Source organism: Trichomycterus rosablanca, chromosome 1 (assembly GCF_030014385.1).
Source record: "Trichomycterus rosablanca isolate fTriRos1 chromosome 1, fTriRos1.hap1, whole genome shotgun sequence".
NCBI lineage: Eukaryota > Metazoa > Chordata > Actinopteri > Siluriformes > Trichomycteridae > Trichomycterus > Trichomycterus rosablanca.
Window position 1 is genome coordinate 2056263 of NC_085988.1, and position 18775 is coordinate 2075037.

The 18775-nt window shown below is 37.3% G+C and overlaps 1 protein-coding gene across 5 annotated transcripts in view; it reads left to right on the forward strand.

Moving 5' to 3' along the window:
* The window catches only part of akap9 (A kinase (PRKA) anchor protein 9), a 119466-nt gene extending 106115 nt beyond the window's left edge, over positions 1–13351 (forward strand). For 4 of the 5 annotated variants that reach the window (XM_062997454.1, XM_062997489.1, XM_062997471.1 and 1 more), the window contains 8 exons: positions 5273–5384; positions 7297–7473; positions 7566–7757; positions 7983–8227; positions 8785–8867; positions 8977–9085; positions 12372–12505; positions 12717–13351. In XM_062997454.1, the coding sequence (XP_062853524.1) occupies positions 5273–5384; positions 7297–7473; positions 7566–7757; positions 7983–8227; positions 8785–8867; positions 8977–9085; positions 12372–12505; positions 12717–12760 (1096 nt within the window). In that variant the 3' untranslated portion in view covers positions 12761–13351. The remainder of the gene's footprint in view (positions 1–5272; positions 5385–7296; positions 7474–7565; positions 7758–7982; positions 8228–8784; positions 8868–8976; positions 9086–12371; positions 12506–12716) is intronic. The other variant, XM_062997464.1, reaches the window with a different exon arrangement.
* Positions 13352–18775: the final 5424 nt, after the last annotated feature.

Consider the following 18775-nt stretch of genomic DNA (forward strand, 5'->3'; position numbering starts at 1 on the left):
AAAGTCCAGGAGTCTGAGTTACTTATATAGCAACGTCCAGGTCCAGTTCATTATGAACTGTACCTACAAACTTGGTTAGAGTTAGGTCCAGGAGTCTGAAAACACTAAAATTACACTATACTATAAAATTACTTAAACATGACTTCACTCAGATCCAGGAGTCTGAAAACACTGCAAAGACTTGAAAACATAGATACAGTCAGGTCCAGGAGTCTGAAAACATACAATTTACTTACAGTCATGAATACAGTCGGGTCCAGGAGCCTGAAAATACAATGAAATTTACTTACATACGTCGATACAGTCAGGTCCAGGAGTCTGAAAACAAATGTTACTTACAAATGTAGATACAGTCAGGACCAGGAGTCTGAAAACATACAATTTACTTACAGTCATAAATACAGTCGGGTCCAGGAGTCTGAAAATACAATAAAATTTACTTACAATCGTAGATACAGTCAGGTCCAGGAGTCTGAAAACATAAATTTTACTTACAAACGTAGATACAGTCAGGTCCAGGAGTCTGAAAACATCAAATTTACTTACAATCGTAGATACAGTCAGGTCCAGGAGTCTGAAAACATAAATTTACTTTTAAACGTAGATACAGTCAGGTCCAGGAGTCTGAAAACATCAAATTTACCTATAATCGTAGATACAGTCAGGTCCAGGAGTCTGAAAACATACAATTTACTTACAGTCATAAATACAGTCGGGTCCAGGAGTCTGAAAATACAATACATTTTACTTACATACGTAGATACAGTCAGGTCCAGGAGTCTGAAAACATAAATTTTACTTACAAACGTAGATACAGTCAGGTCCAGAAGTCTGAAAATACAATAAAATTTACTTACAATCGTAGATACAGTCATGTCCAGGAGTCTGAAAACATAAATTTACTTACAATCGTAGATACAGTCAGGTCCAGGAGTCTGAAAATACAATAAAATTTACTTACAAACGTAGACACAGTCATGTCCAGGAGTCTGAAAACATAAATTTACTTACAAACGTAGATACAGTCAGGTCCAGGAGTCTGAAAATACAATAAAATTTACTTACAATTGTAGATACAGTCAGGTCCAGGAGTCTGAAAACACTGCAAAGTCTTAAAAACGTAGATACATATAGGTCCCAGAGTCTGAAAATACAGTAAAATTATCTTACATACGTAGGTACAGTCAGGTCCAGGAATCTGAAAACAAAATGTATTAAAAATATAGATACAGTCTGATCCAGGAGTCTGAAAATACAAAAAATGTACTTACAATCGTAGATACAGTCAGGTCCAGGAGTCTGAAAACAAAATTCATTACAAATGTAGATACAGTCTGGTCCAGGAGTCTGAAAACACTGCAAAGTCTTAAAAACGTAGATACATATAGGTCCAGGAGTCTGAAAACATCAAATTTTCTTACAATCGTAGATACAGTCAGGTCCAGGAGTCTGAAAACATAAATTTACTTACAATCGTAGATACAGTCAGGTCCAGAAGTCTGAAAATACAATAAAATTTTCTTACAACCGTAAATACAGTCAGGTCCAGGAGTCTGAAAACATAAATTTACTTACAAACGTAGATACAGTCAGGTCCAGGAGTCTGAAAACATCAAATTTACTTACAAACGTAGACACAGTCATGTCCAGGAGTCTGAAAACATAAATTTACTTACAAACGTAGATACAGTCAGGTCCAGGAGTCTGAAAATACAATAAAATTTACTTACAATTGTAGATACAGTCAGGTCCAGGAGTCTGAAAACACTGCAAAGTCTTAAAAACGTAGATACATATAGGTCCCAGAGTCTGAAAATACAGTAAAATTATCTTACATACGTAGGTACAGTCAGGTCCAGGAATCTGAAAACAAAATGTATTAAAAATATAGATACAGTCTGATCCAGGAGTCTGAAAATACAAAAAATGTACTTACAATCGTAGATACAGTCAGGTCCAGGAGTCTGAAAACAAAATTCATTACAAATGTAGATACAGTCTGGTCCAGGAGTCTGAAAACAATGCAAAGTCTTAAAATCGTAGATACAGTCAGGTCCAGGAGTCTGAAAACATAAATTTACTTACAATCGTAGATACAGTCAGGTCCAGAAGTCTGAAAATACAATAAAATTTTCTTACAACCGTAAATACAGTCAGGTCCAGGAGTCTGAAAACATAAATTTACTTACAAACGTAGATACAGTCAGGTCCAGGAGTCTGAAAACATCAAATTTACTTACAAACGTAGACACAGTCATGTCCAGGAGTCTGAAAACATAAATTTACTTACAAACGTAGATACAGTCAGGTCCAGGAGTCTGAAAATACAATAAAATTTACTTACAATTGTAGATACAGTCAGGTCCAGGAGTCTGAAAACACTGCAAAGTCTTAAAAACGTAGATACATATAGGTCCCAGAGTCTGAAAATACAGTAAAATTCTCTTACATACGTAGGTACAGTCAGGTCCAGGAATCTGAAAACAAAATGTATTACAAACATAGATACAGTCAGGTCCAGGAGTCTGAAAATACAAAAAATGTACTTACAATCGTAGATACAGTCAGGTCCAGGAGTCTGAAAACAAAATTCATTACAAATGTAGATACAGTCTGGTCCAGGAGTCTGAAAACACTGCAAAGTCTTAAAAACGTAGATACATATAGGTCCAGGAGTCTGAAAACATCAAATTTTCTTACAATCGTAGATACAGTCAGGTCCAGGAGTCTGAAAACATCAAATTTACTTACAAACGTAGACACGGTCATGTCCAGGAGTCTGAAAACATAAATTTACTTACAAACGTAGATAAAGTCAGGTCCAGGAGTCTGAAAATACAATAAAATTTACTTACAATTGTAGATACAGTCAGGTCCAGGAGTCTGAAAACACTGCAAAGTCTTAAAAACGTAGATACATATAGGTCCAGGAGTCTGAAAACATCAAATTTTCTTACAATCGTAGATACAGTCAGGTCCAGGAGTCTGAAAACATCAAATTTACTTACAAACGTAGACACAGTCATGTCCAGGAGTCTGAAAACATAAATTTACTTACAAACGTAGATACAGTCAGGTCCAGGAGTCTGAAAATACAATAAAATTTACTTACAATTGTAGATACAGTCAGGTCCAGGAGTCTGAAAACACTGCAAAGTCTTAAAAACGTAGATACATATAGGTCCCAGAGTCTGAAAATACAGTAAAATTCTCTTACATACGTAGGTACAGTCAGGTCCAGGAGTCTGAAAATACAAAAAATTTACTTACAATCGTAGATACAGTCAGGTCCAGGAGTCTGAAAACAAAATTCATTACAATCGTAGATACAGTCAGGTCCAGGAGTCTGAAAACACTGCAAAGTCTTAAAAACGTAGAAACATATAGGTCCAGGAGTCTGAAAACATCAAATTGTCTTACAATCGTAGATACAGTGTATCACAAAAGTGAGTACACCCCTCACATTTCTGCAAATATTTCATTATATCTTTTCATGGGACAACACTATAGACATGAAACTTGGATATAACTTAGAGTAGTCAGTGTACAGCTTGTATAGCAGTGTAGATTTACTGTCTTCTGAAAATAACTCAACACACAGCCATTAATGTCTAAATAGCTGCAACATAAGTGAGTACACCCCACAGTGAACATGTCCAAATTGTGCCCAAATGTGTCGTTGTCCCTCCCTGGTGTCATGTGTCAAGGTCCCAGGTGTAAATGGGGAGCGGGGCTGTTAAATTTGGTGTTTTGGGTACAATTCTCTCATACTGGCCACTGGATATTCAACATGGCACCTCATGGCAAAGAACTCTCTGAGGATGTGAGAAATAGAATTGTTGCTCTCCACAAAGATGGCCTGGGCTATAAGAAGATTGCTAACACCCTGAAACTGAGCTACAGCATGGTGGCCAAGGTCATACAGCGGTTTTCCAGGACAGGTTCCACTCGGAACAGGCTTTGCCAGGGTCGACCAAAGAAGTCGAGTCCACGTGTTCGGCATCATATCCAGAGGTTGGCTTTAAAAAATAGACACATGAGTGCTGCCAGCATTGCTGCAGAGGTTGAAGACGTGGGAGGTCAGCCTGTCAGTGCTCAGACCATACGCCGCACACTGCATCAACTCGGTCTGCATGGTCGTCATCCCAGAAGGAAGCTGACGCACAAGAAAGCCAGCAAACAGTTTGCTGAAGACAAGCAGTCCAAGAACATGGATTACTGGAATGCCCTGTGGTCTGACGAGACCAAGATAAACTTGTTTGGCTCAGATGGTGTCCAGCATGTGTGGCGGCGCCCTGGTGAGAAGTACCAAGACAACTGTATCTTGCCTACAGTCAAGCATGGTGGTGGTAGCATCATGGTCTTGGGCTGCATGAGTGTTGCTGGCACTGGGGAGCTGCAGTTCATTGAGGGAAACATGAATTCCAACATGTACTGTGACATTCTGAAACAGAGCATGATCCCCTCCCTTCGAAAACTGGGCCTCATGGCAGTTTTCCAACAGGATAACGACCCCAAACACAACCTCCAAGATGACAACTGCCTTGCTGAGGAAGCTGAAGGTAAAGGTGATGGACTAAACCCAATTGAGCACCTGTGGCGCATCCTCAAGTGGAAGGTGGAGGAGTTCAAGGTGTCTAACATCCACCAGCTCCGTGATGTCATCATGGAGGAGTGGAAGAGGATTCCAGTAGCAACCTGTGCAGCTCTGGTGAATTCCATGCCCAGGAGGGTTAAGGCAGTGCTGGATAATAATGGTGGTCACACAAAATATTGACACTTTGGGCACAATTTGGACATGTTCACTGTGGGGTGTACTCACTTATGTTGCCAGCCATTTAGACATTAATGGCTGTGTGTTGAGTTATTTTCAGAAGACAGTAAATCTACACTGCTATACAAGTTGTACACTGACTACTCTAAGTTATATCCAAGTTTCATGTCTATAGTGTTGTTCCATGAAAAGATATAATGAAATATTTGCAGAAATGTGAGGGGTGTACTTACTTTTGTGATACACTGTACAGTCAGGTCCAGGAGTCTGAAAACATAAATTTACTTACAATCGTAGATACAGTCAGGTCCAGGAGTGTTTTAAATTGATTAATAAAGAACAAGAGTCTGAGTTCACTGTACACTTTACTCAACCACATGAACACAGTCTGGTCCAGGAGTCTGAGCACAGTACTAATTGTAGTAACGACTACTGTTGGTTAGAGGACAGGCGATGGCACCACCAGCCAACTAACCAGCTCTGTTTGTTCCTCTGCAGGCTTGGTGTGGATGGTGCAGACAGAGAAAGCATCTCCTGGATACAGAGGGACGTGCAGGATATCATGTCTCTGCTGCAGAGAGTCTCCTCAGCGCCCCCTGCTGTTCCGGAGGTAGGACAGGAACACTCACCATCAGCTACACCGGTACAGTCTTTTATCTGCTGTGTAACAAACCTAGCGGGGGTAAGAACACGGGGGGACACGGACTGACGAAGGACGTGATGAAAGACGTTTATATTAATACAGTATAAATAATACATTAATATAAATATAACTGACAGTGGGAGCCTAGTGGGTGGAGCTTTGAGCTATCAATTGGAAGATCGTAGGTTTGAGTCCCAGCTCTGCTATACAGCCACTGATGGGCCCTTGAGCAAGGCTCTTAACCCTCCCTGCTGATAATAGATGATCCTGCGCTCTAACCCCAGCATTTCAAACAAGCCAGGATACACGAAACAATTAATTTTATTTATTTTATTTCACTGTACACATGAATGTTTATCTTAACCCTACTGTACACATTTATACATGTATATATGACAAATAAAAGCTATCTTTCTTCTTATTTATTTTCTTTATTTTTTATTCATTTATTTTTTCTTTCTTGCTTTTTTCTTTCTTTGTTTTTTATTTATTTTATTCTTTACTTATTTTATTTTCTTACTTTATTTTTAATTTTTTTTAATTCTCTCTTTATCTTTTATTTATTTTGTGTATTTTATTTATTCTCTCTTTGTATTTTATTTATTCTTATTTATTTCTTTTCTTTCTTTTCTTTGTTTTATTTATTTATCTTGCTTTCATGCTTTTATTTTCTTTCTTTTATTTTTTTTCATTTTATTTATTCTTTCTTTGTATTTTATTTATTCTTTATTTATATTTCTTCATTTTTTTCTTTATTTATTATTCATTTATTTTTTCTTTATTTATTTTTCTTTTATTTCTTTTGTGTATTTTATTTGTTCTTTCTTTATGTATGTTATTTATTTATTCTTTATTTATTTATTCTTTATTTTCTTTCTTTTCTTTTTTTTTTGTTTTATTTCTTTTTCATTTATTTTCTTGCTTTCATGCTTTTTTCTTTCTTTCTTTTTTTAATTTTTATTTTATTTCTTTTGTGTTTTATTTATTCTTCCATTGTATTTTATTTATTCTTTATTTATTTTACTTCATTTTGTTCTTTATTGTATTTTTTTTTTCTTTATTTTTTCCTTCTTTTTCTTTCATTTCTTTTATGTATTTTATTTATTTATTCTTTCTTTATGTATTTTGTTTGTTTGTTCTTTATTTTCTTCATTTCTTTATTTTTTTTGTTTGTTTCTCTTTCTTTTTTCTCTCTTTTTCTTTTTTCTTTTAAGTATTTTATTTTTTATTTATGTATTTTATTTATTTATTCCTTATTTATTTTCTTCCTTTCTTAATTTTGTAATTTTTTAATTTATTCTTTTTTTTCTTTCCTTCTTCATTTATTTGGGTTTTTTTCTTTCTTTTTTCTTCCTTTCTTTATTTATTTTTTTTTTTTTTTTAATAATTTGTCTATTATTTCTTTTTCTTTCCTTCTTTTATTTATTTATTTATTTATTCTTTCTTTCTAAATAATACATACATATAAATAAAAATGACAGTTGGAGTCTACTGGTTAGAGCTTTGGTCGAGAGGTTTTTTTGTTCGGCTCTTAAATCCACTGCTGGGCCCTTGAGCAAGGCCCTTAACCCTCTCTGCTGTAGGGGTGCCGTATAATGGACGAAAATATTCAAAATACTATAGTAATTTTATTTCCTTTACCTTGCTCTTGTTGTTCCTGTGTTGAGCTCAGAACGGCCTCTTAAATCTCAGGTTTGTGTCCCAGAGTCTCGCTTGAGCTCTCGCTCAGATAAATAACAGCAGTGATGAATCACGAGTCATTTTGGGAGTCAAAATTATGATGACTCCACCCGAACCCCTCCAGACTCTCGTAATACAGGGGCGACCGATCAGGCTGCAGGTCGTTCTTCTGACCCGTTTTCACCCGTGTGTACCGCAGAGCGTCCCCTCGCTGACCGGCGTTTCCTCCGGAGCGCTGACGGAGCGCCTGCTGCGCCAGAACGCCGAGCTCACGGGCTTCGTGAGCCGCCTGACGGAGGAGAAGAACGAGCTGAGGAACCAGATGCTGAAGCTGGAGGAGGATCTGAGGAGACTGCGCCACCTTCAGGCACACGGCGTCAGTACAGCTCGAATCGCTATCACAAACTCGCCGGGGTTGAATCCACGAAGCTGTAAATAAAATAAATATATATTGTATTTTATCTGCAGTCGCTGAGATCCGGGTCTGAGGGTCAGGAGTTCATCTCCTCCGCCGAGTGGGAGGTGTGGAGGAGGGAGAAGAGCCGGTTAGAGAAATCCCTGCGTCAGGCGGAGGCGGAGATTAATCGTCTCCGGGTGGAGATCCGATCCGAGACGCTACGAGACCTCTCCACGTCCGACGCCGACAACGCCACGCTGAAGGTGACCGAGACTAGCTCGTCAGTGATCCGTGTTTAGAGTCGTGTCCTGTGTTGCCACTTTTGGCCAGCAGAGGGGGCACTGAGGCTCGGATGATTGATATTGATAGTCACATGTTAATCCGCTCCAGGTGGAAGTTCTTCTATATATCAAGATGCATATTTTATATAGATGATTTAATACCCCATGTTACAGTAATGACAGTGTAACCCCGCCCACTCTGTGCAGAGGATTTATGGGATGTACCTGCGCTCGGAGAGCTTCCGTAAGGCCCTGATCTATCAGAAGAAGTACCTCCTGCTGCTGCTGGGTGGCTTCCAGGAGTGCGAGGAGGCCACGCTGTCCCTGATCGGCCGCATGGCCGGACCCCACCTACGCCCACAGACCCCCCGTCTGGAGTACGCCGGCCACACCCGACGCCGTGGGTACACCCGCTTCAGAACCGCCGCCCGCGTCTGCGTCGCCATCTCGAGGTACGACGACCACGGTGTGCAGCATCACGTACGGACCGGTCCACTGTGGGCGTGTCCTAAATTACCTCATATTCACTATATAGAGCACATAAACATCATCATTGTTCCACTGTGGACGCATCCCAAATCACCTTATATTCACTATATAGTGCACATAAACACTTTGAATTCAACGGCCGGGTCCTAAATCTCCTTATATTCACAAGTTAGTGCACATAAACACCATTATTCTACTGCAGTTGTGTTCCAAATCATCTCATATTCACTATTAAGTGCACATAACTGCCATCAGGTTACTGTGGGTGCATCCCAAACCACTTCATATTCACTATATATTGCACATAAACATCAGTCAACTGTGGGCATGTCCCAAATCACCTCATATTCACTTTATAGAGCATATAAACATGATTAGTCCACTGTGTGCGTGTCCTAAATCACCTTATAATATACTGTATAATATACTCATACTTAATACTTACAATATACTATATAGTGCACTTAAACACCATTGTCCAAAACCACCCTCGAGCTCTGTCTTGTGATTGTCTGTGCAGGATGCGTTTCTTGGTACGAAGGTGGCAGAAGGTGACAGGAGGGTCCTTCACTATCAACAGGAACGGTTTAGGACAGAGCCCAGGTTACTTACTTACTTACTTACACACACACACACTTTGTATCTACTTTATTATGACATGAATATGTTAAAAACTGTGTGTGTGTGTGTGTGTGTGTGTGTGTTGGGTCAGAGGTGAGAAACGACTCTCCGTACCTGCAGCCATACACAGAGAGACGAGGAACAAATCGAGGACGATCAGGACCAGACTCACTATACACTACACACACTACACAGCACAGGTAACACACACTCTACACACACACACTACACAACACAGGTAACACACACACGACACAGCACAGGTAACACACACACACACTCTACACACTCTACACAGCACAGGTTACACAGCACAGGTAACACACACACTCTACACAACACAGGTAACACACACTCTACACACACACACTACACAACACAGGTAACACACACACGACACAGCAGAGGTAAAGCACACACACACACTTTACACACTGTAAACAGCACAGGTAACACCCACACTGTACACAGCACAGGTAACACATACGCTTCACAGCACAGGTAACACATACACACTACACACTCTGCACAGCAAAGGTAACACACAGTATGCAACACAGGTAACACACTGCACAGCACAGGTAACACACACACTACACACAGTGCACAGCACAACTAACACACACTGCACAGCACAGGTAACACACACACTACACACAGTGCACAGCACAGGTAACACACACTGCACAGCACAGGTAACACACACACAGTGCACAGCACAGGTAACGCACAATCTACAGAGCAGAGGTAACACACAATCTACACAGCACGGGTAACACACAATCTACACAGCACAAGTGACACACAATCTACACAACACAGGTGAAACACACACTGCACAACACAGGTGACACACTACACAGCACAGTTAACACACACTTCACATTCTGCACAGGTAATATTTTACACTCTACACAACACAGATAACACTACACACTATATAACACAGGTAACACACACACTGGACAACACAGGTAAAACACACTGCACAACACAGGTAACAATCTACACAACGCAGGTGACACACACACTGCACAACACAGGTGACACACTACACAGCACAGTTAACACACGTCACATTCTGCACAGATAACATTTTACACTACATAACACAGATAACACTATACACTATATAACACAGGTAACACACACACACTGCACAACACAACACAGGTAACACACAATCTACACAACACAGGTAAAACACTACACAGCACAGTTAACACACACTTCACATTCTTCCCAGGTAACATTTTACACTCTACACAACACAGATAACACTACACACTATATAACGCAGGTAACACACACTGCACAACACAGGTAACACACAATCTACACAACACAGGTGAAACACTACACTGCACAGTTAACACACTTCACATTCTGCACAGGTAACATTTTACACTACACAACACATAACACTACACACTATATAACACAGGTAACACACACACTGGACAACACAGGTAACACACACTGCACAACACAGGTAACACAATCTACACAACACAAGTAACACACACTCTACACAACACAGGTGACACACTACACAACACAGATAACACTACACACTATGTAACACAGGTAACACACAATACACAACACAGGTGAAACACTACACAGCACAGTTAACACACACTTCACATTCTGCACAGGTAATATTTTACACTCTACACAACACAGATAACACTACACACTATATAACACGGGTAACACACACTGGACAACACAGGTAACACACAATCCACACAACACAAGTAACACACACTCTACACAACACGGGTGACACACACTGCACAACACGGGTGACACACTACACAACACAGGCTACACACACACTGCACAACACAGGTAACACCAACTACACAACACAGGTAACAATCTACACAACGCAGGTGACACACTGCACAACACAGGTGACACACTACACAGCACAGTTAACACACGTCACATTCTGCACAGATAACATTTTACACTACACTACACAACACAGATAACACTATACACTATATAACACAGGTAACACGCACACACACTGCACAACACAGGTAACACACACTGCACAACACAGGTAACTCACAATCTACACAACACAGGTGAAACACTACACAGCACAGTTAACACACACTTCACATTCTTCCCAGGTAACATTTTACACTCTACACAACACAGATAACACTACACATTATATAACACAGGTAACACACACACTGGACAACACAGGTAACACACAATCCAAACAACACAAGTAACACACACTCTACACAACACGGGTGACACACTACACAACACAGGCTACACACACACTGCACAACACAGGTAACACACACTACACAACGCAGGTTACACACACTGCACAACACAGGTGACACACTACACAACACAGTTAACACACGTCACATTCTGCACAGATAACATTTTACACTACACAACACAGATAACACCATACACTATATAACACAGGTAACACACACACACACACACACACACTGCACAACACAGGTAACACACAATCAAACACAGGTGAAACACTACACAGCACAGTTAACACACACTTCACATTCTTCCCAGGTAACATTTTACACTCTACACAACACAGATAACACTACACACCATATAACACAGGTAACACACACACTGCACAACACAGGTAACACACACTACACAATGCAGGTGACACACACACTGCACAACACAGGTGACACACTACACATCACAGTTTACACACGTCACATTCTGCACAGATAACATTTTACTCTACACAACACAGATAACACCATACACTATATAACACAGGTAACACACACACACACACACTGCACAACACAGGTAACACACACTGCACAACACAGGTAACACACAATCAAACACAGGTGAAACACTACACAGCACTGTTAACACACACTTCTTATTCTGCACAGCACAGTTAACACACACTTCACATTCTTCCCAGGTAACATTTTACACTCTACACAACACAGATAACACTACACACTATATAACACAGGTAATACACACACTGCACACACTGGACAACACAGGTAACACACAATCCACACAACACAAGTAACACACACTCTACACAACACGGGTGACACACACTACACAACACAGGCTACACACACACTGCACAACACAGGTAAAACACACTGCACAACACAGGTAACACACAATCTACACAACACAGGTGAAACACTACACTGCACAGTTAACACACACTTCACATTCTGCACAGGCAACATTTTACACTCTACTCAACACAGATAACACAACACACTATATAACACAGGTAACACTTACCAAGTACAGCACAGATAACACATGCTTTACACCAAACACATTCTACGCAGCACAGGTAACACAAGCTGCACATTATACACAGCACAGTTAACACTCACTACCCATAATACACAGCACAGGTAACACACTTGATAGCACTTGATGTTGTACAGGAACACTAACGCGGTTCCCTCTCTGTGTCAGCAGGTACGGAGGTGTGAGTACAGACGCAGAGATGCTGTGTTCACACCTGCAGAACTACGATCCCGACCGAGCTCTGTCGGATTATATCTCCCGCCTGGAGGCTCTGCAGCGGCGGCTGGGCTCTGTGCCCTTAGGTAGGTGGAGAGATGTCCTACTAGATTTTGGAACATGCCGTTAATATCGGGCACTGGTGTTCGAGGGCTTTAATAAGGCCTGGCTCACAGTCTGTGTTCCAGTTCATCCATGCTGTGATTAGTGCTCTGTGTATTAGGATGTTTTACTGGAACTGAGATGGTCAAACCTAAAAAATAAATGTCAACAACGTGTGTCGTTTTTCCTCTGCAGGCTCGTCCACCCACGCTCAGATGCACTTCGGAATGAGAAGATAGAAGTTTTGACTGGAACTGAATGGACGACACACACACACACACACACACACACACTCGGTTGCCTTTCATGTGGATTCACGTCTGCGGGACCAACACACACACACACACACGGGGGCTGGGGCTGTACATGTTTAGTTTGTGATCGGTTTTTCTGTACGTGTATATCCGCGGGAACGATGATTATTTAACTTAATTTATAGTGTGGTGTGGTGCGGTAGGGGGTGAACCTCACTCTAGAGGGTTTGGATGATTCGAATGCTGCTGCAACTGCTGCTGCTGGACTCGTGATAACACCGATAACACGCCGCCGCCGCCCAAGGACGCGGGAGAGAAAGGCAGCTTATCGCCGCGGCGGGTTGGTGCGACTCGTACGATCCTCCGGGGGTTCCGATAGCGCGAGAGCGCGGCGTGGAGCGCGGCGTCACGGCCGCGCCCGGTGTTGTGACTGGCGCTAACACTGTGTTTTATTAGCTGGTGTTCCTGATCTGAACACGGAGGACATTTGTAGAGTAAATATTTTTGTAAAGGCAGGAGCTTCGACTTTTACGGCTATTTTGTCAACACTAAAATAAAGATAAATATAAGATTTAACATCTTCGCCTCCCTGTGTGTGCCCCTCTGCGGAGAGCTGACTAGCTTTCGGCTGCTAATTCTTAATAATTAGTCATGTTTAGTGCTTATAGTAAAAGGATTGATGTTCTGCTGCTAGTCTGGGCCACTCTCACCCTAACACTCCTGCACCTACTACACTCATACCGGAACAACACACTGTGCTGTAATGTCGTTACCCTGTTGGTGTCAATGCAGTGCTGAGAATGTTCCATCACCCAAACATCATGAGGTCAGTGAGGGGCCTATCAAAAGCACACTGAGCAACAAATGTGCTACTGTAAGTAATTGTATAATCATAAGAATGGGTCAGTGGGTAACATAACCCATCATTGCTGCTAGATTGTGAGAAGAAACGATGAATCGTTCTATATTTACACACAGAAACAGATTATTTATGGTAGAAATGATGAATCGTTCTATATTTACACTCAGAAACAGATTATTTATGGTAGAAATGATGAATCGTTCTATATTTACACTCAGAAACAGATTATTTATGGTAGAAATGATGAATCGTTCTATATTTACACTCAGAAACAGATTATTTATGGTAGAAATGATGAATCGTTCTATATTTACACTCAGAAACAGATTATTTATGGTAGAAATGATGAATCGTTCTATATTTACACTCAAAAACAGATTATTTATGGTAGAAATGATAAATCGTTCTATATTTACACTCAGAAACAGATTATTTATGGTAGAAATGATGAGTCGTTCTATATTTACACTCAGAAACAGATTATTTATGGTAGAAATGATGAATCGTTCTATATTTACACACAGAAACAGATTATGGTAGAAATGATGAATCGTTCTATATTTACACTCAGAAACAGATTATTTATGGTAGAAATGATAAATCGTTCTATATTTACACACAGAAACAGATTATTTATGGTAGAAATGATGAATCGTTCTATATTTACACTCAGAAACAGATTATTTATGGTAGAAATGATGAATCGTTCTATATTTACACTCAGAAACAGATTATTTATGGTGGAAATGATGAATCGTTCTATATTTACACTCAGAAACAGATTATTTATGGTAGAAATGATGAATCGTTCTATATTTACACTCAGAAACAGATTATTTATGGTAGAAATGATGAATCGTTCTATATTTACACTCAAAAACAGATTATTTATGGTAGAAATGATAAATCGTTCTATATTTACACTCAGAAACAGATTATTTATGGTAGAAATGATGAGTCGTTCTATATTTACACTCAGAAACAGATTATTTATGGTAGAAATGATGAATCGTTCTATATTTACACACAGAAACAGATTATGGTAGAAATGATGAATCGTTCTATATTTACACTCAGAAACAGATTATTTATGGTAGAAATGATAAATCGTTCTATATTTACACACAGAAACAGATTATTTATGGTAGAAATGATGAATCGTTCTATATTTACACTCAGAAACAGATTATTTATGGTAGAAATGATGAATCGTTCTATATTTACACTCAGAAACAGATTATTTATGGTGGAAATGATGAATCGTTCTATATTTACACTCAGAAACAGATTATTTATGGTAGAAATGATGAATCGTTCTATATTTACACTCAGAAACAGATTATTTATGGTAGAAATGATGAATCGTTCTATATTTACACTCAGAAACAGATTATTTATGGTAGAAATGATGAATCGTTCTATATTTACACTCAGAAACAGATTATTTATGGTAGAAATTATGAATCGTTCTATATTTACACTCAGAAACAGATTATTTATGGTAGAAATTATGAATCGTTCTATATTTACACACAGAAACAGATTATTTATGGTAGAAATGATGAATCGTTCTATATTTACACACAGAAACAGATTATTTATGGCAGAAATGATGAATCGTTCTATATTTACACTCAGAAACAGATTATTTATGGTAGAAATGATGAATCGTTCTATATTTACACTCAGAAACAGATTATTTATGGTAGAAATGATGAATCGTTCTATATTTACACTCAGAAACAGATTATTTATGGTAGAAATGATGAATCGTTCTATATTTACACTCAGAAACAGATTATTTATGGTAGAAATTATGAATCGTTCTATATTTACACTCAGAAACAGATTATTTATGGTAGAAATTATGAATCGTTCTATATTTACACACAGAAACAGATTATTTATGGTAGAAATGATGAATCGTTCTATATTTACACACAGAAACAGATTATTTATGGCAGAAATGATGAATCGTTCTATATTTACACTCAGAAACAGATTATTTATGGTGGAAATGATGAATCGTTCTATATTTACACACAGAAACAGATTATTTATGGTGGAAATGATGAATCGTTCTATATTTACACTCAGAAACAGATTATTTATGGTAGAAATGATGAATCGTTCTATATTTACACTCAGAAACAGATTATTTATGGTAGAAATGATGAATCGTTCTATATTTACACTCAGAAACAGATTATTTATGGTGGAAATGATGAATCGTTCTATATTTACACTCAGAAACAGATTATTTATGGTGGACATGATGAATCGTTCTATATTTACACTCAGAAACAGATTATTTATGGTAGAAATGATGAATCGTTCTATATTTACACTCAGAAACAGATTATTTATGGTAGAAATGATGAATCGTTCTATATTTACACTCAGAAACAGATTATTTATGGTAGAAATGATGAATCGTTCTATATTTACACTCAGAAACAGATTATTTATGGTAGAAATTATGAATCGTTCTATATTTACACACAGAAACAGATTATTTATGGTAGAAATGATGAATCGTTCTATATTTACACACAGAAACAGATTATTTATGGTAGAAATGATAAATCGTTCTATATTTACACTCAGAAACAGATTATTTATGGTAGAAATGATGAATCGTTCTATATTTACACACAGAAACAGATTATTTATGGTGGAAATGATGAATCGTTCTATATTTACACTCAGAAACAGATTATTTATGGTGGAAATGATGAATCGTTCTATATTTACACACAGAAACAGATTATTTATGGTGGAAATGATGAATCGTTCTATATTTACACACAGAAACAGATTATTTATGGTGGAAATGATGAATCGTTCTATATTTACACTCAGAAACAGATTATTTATGGTAGAAATGATGAATCGTTCTATATTTACACTCAGAAACAGATTATTTATGGTAGAAATGATTAATCGTTCTATATTTACACACAGAAACAGATTATTTATGGTAGAAATGATGAATCGTTCTATATTTACACTCAGAAACATTATTTATGGTAGAAATGATGAATCGTTCTATATTTACACTCAGAAACAGATTATTTATGGTAGAAATGATGAATCGTTCTATATTTACACACAGAAACAGATTATTTATGGTAGAAATGATGAATCGTTCTATATTTACACTCAGAAACAGATTATTTATGGTAGAAATGATAAATCGTTCTATATTTACACTCAGAAACAGATTATTTATGGTAGAAATGATGAGTCGTTCTATATTTACACTCAGAAACAGATTATTTATGGTAGAAATGATGAATCGTTCTATATTTACACTCAGAAACAGATTATTTATGGTAGAAATGATGAATCGTTCTATATTTACACACAGAAACAGATTATTTATGGTAGAAATGATGAATCGTTCTATATTTACACACAGAAACAGATTATTTATGGTAGAAATGATGAATCGTTCTATATTTACACTCAGAAACAGATTATTTATGGTAGAAATGATGAATCGTTCTATATTTACACTCAGAAACAGATTATTCATGGTAGAAATGATGAATCGTTCTATATTTACACACAGAAACAGATTATTTATGGTAGAAATGATGAATCGTTCTATATTTACACTCAGAAACAGATTATTTATGGTAGAAATGATAAATCGTTCTATATTTACACTCAGAAACAGATTATTTATGGTAGAAATGATGAATCGTTCTATATTTACACACAGAAACAGATTATTTATGGTAGAAATGATGAATCGTTCTATATTTACACTCAGAAACAGATTATTTATGGTAGAAATGATGAATCGTTCTATATTTACACACAGAAACAGATTATTTATGGTAGAAATGATGAATCGTTCTATATTTACACTCAGAAACAGATTATTTATGGTAGAAATGATGAATCGTTCTATATTTACACTCAGAAACAGATTATTTATGGTAGAAATGATTAATCGTTCTATATTTACACACAGAAACAGATTATTTATGGTAGAAATGATGAATCGTTCTATATTTACACTCAGAAACAGATTATTTATGGTAGAAATGATGAATCGTTCTATATTTACACACAGAAACAGATTATTTATGGTAGAAATGATGAATCGTTCTATATTTACACTCAGAAACAGATTATTTATGGTAGAAATGATGAATCGTTCTATATTTACACACAGAAACAGATTATTTATGGTAGAAATGATGAATCGTTCTATATTTACACTCAGAAACAGATTATTTATGGTAGAAATGATGAATCGTTCTATATTTACACTCAGAAACAGATTATTTATGGTAGAAATGATTAATCGTTCTATATTTACACACAGAAACAGATTATTTATGGTGGAAATGATGAATCGTTCTATATTTACACTCAGAAACAGATTATTTATGGTAGAAATGATGAATCGTTCTATATTTACACTCAGAAACAGATTATTTATGGTAGAAATGATTAATCGTTCTATATTTACACACAGAAACAGATTATTTATGGTAGAAATGATTAATCGTTCTATATTTACACTCAGAAACAGATTATTTATGGTAGAAATGATGAATCGTTCTATATTTACACTCAGAAACAGATTATTTATGGTAGAAATGATGAATCGTTCTATATTTACACTCAGAAACAGATTATTTATGGTAGAAATGATAAATCGTTCTATATTTACACTCAGAAACAGATTATTTATGGTAGAAATGATAAATCGTTCTATATTTACACTCAGAAACAGATTATTTATGGTAGAAATGATGAATCGTTCTATATTTACACTCAGAAACAGATTATTTATGGTAGAAATGATGAATCGTTCTATATTTACACTCAGAAACAGATTATTTATGGTAGAAATGATGAATCGTTCTATATTTACACTCAGAAACAGATTATTTATGGTTGAAATGATAAATCGTTCTATATTTACACACAGAAACAGATTATTTATGGTAGAAATGATGAATCGTTCTATATTTACACTCAGAAACAGATTATTTATGGTAGAAATGATGAATCGTTCTATATTTACACTCAGAAACAGATTATTTATGGTAGAAATGATGAATCGTTCTATATTTACACTCAGAAACAGATTATTTATGGTAGAAATTATGAATCGT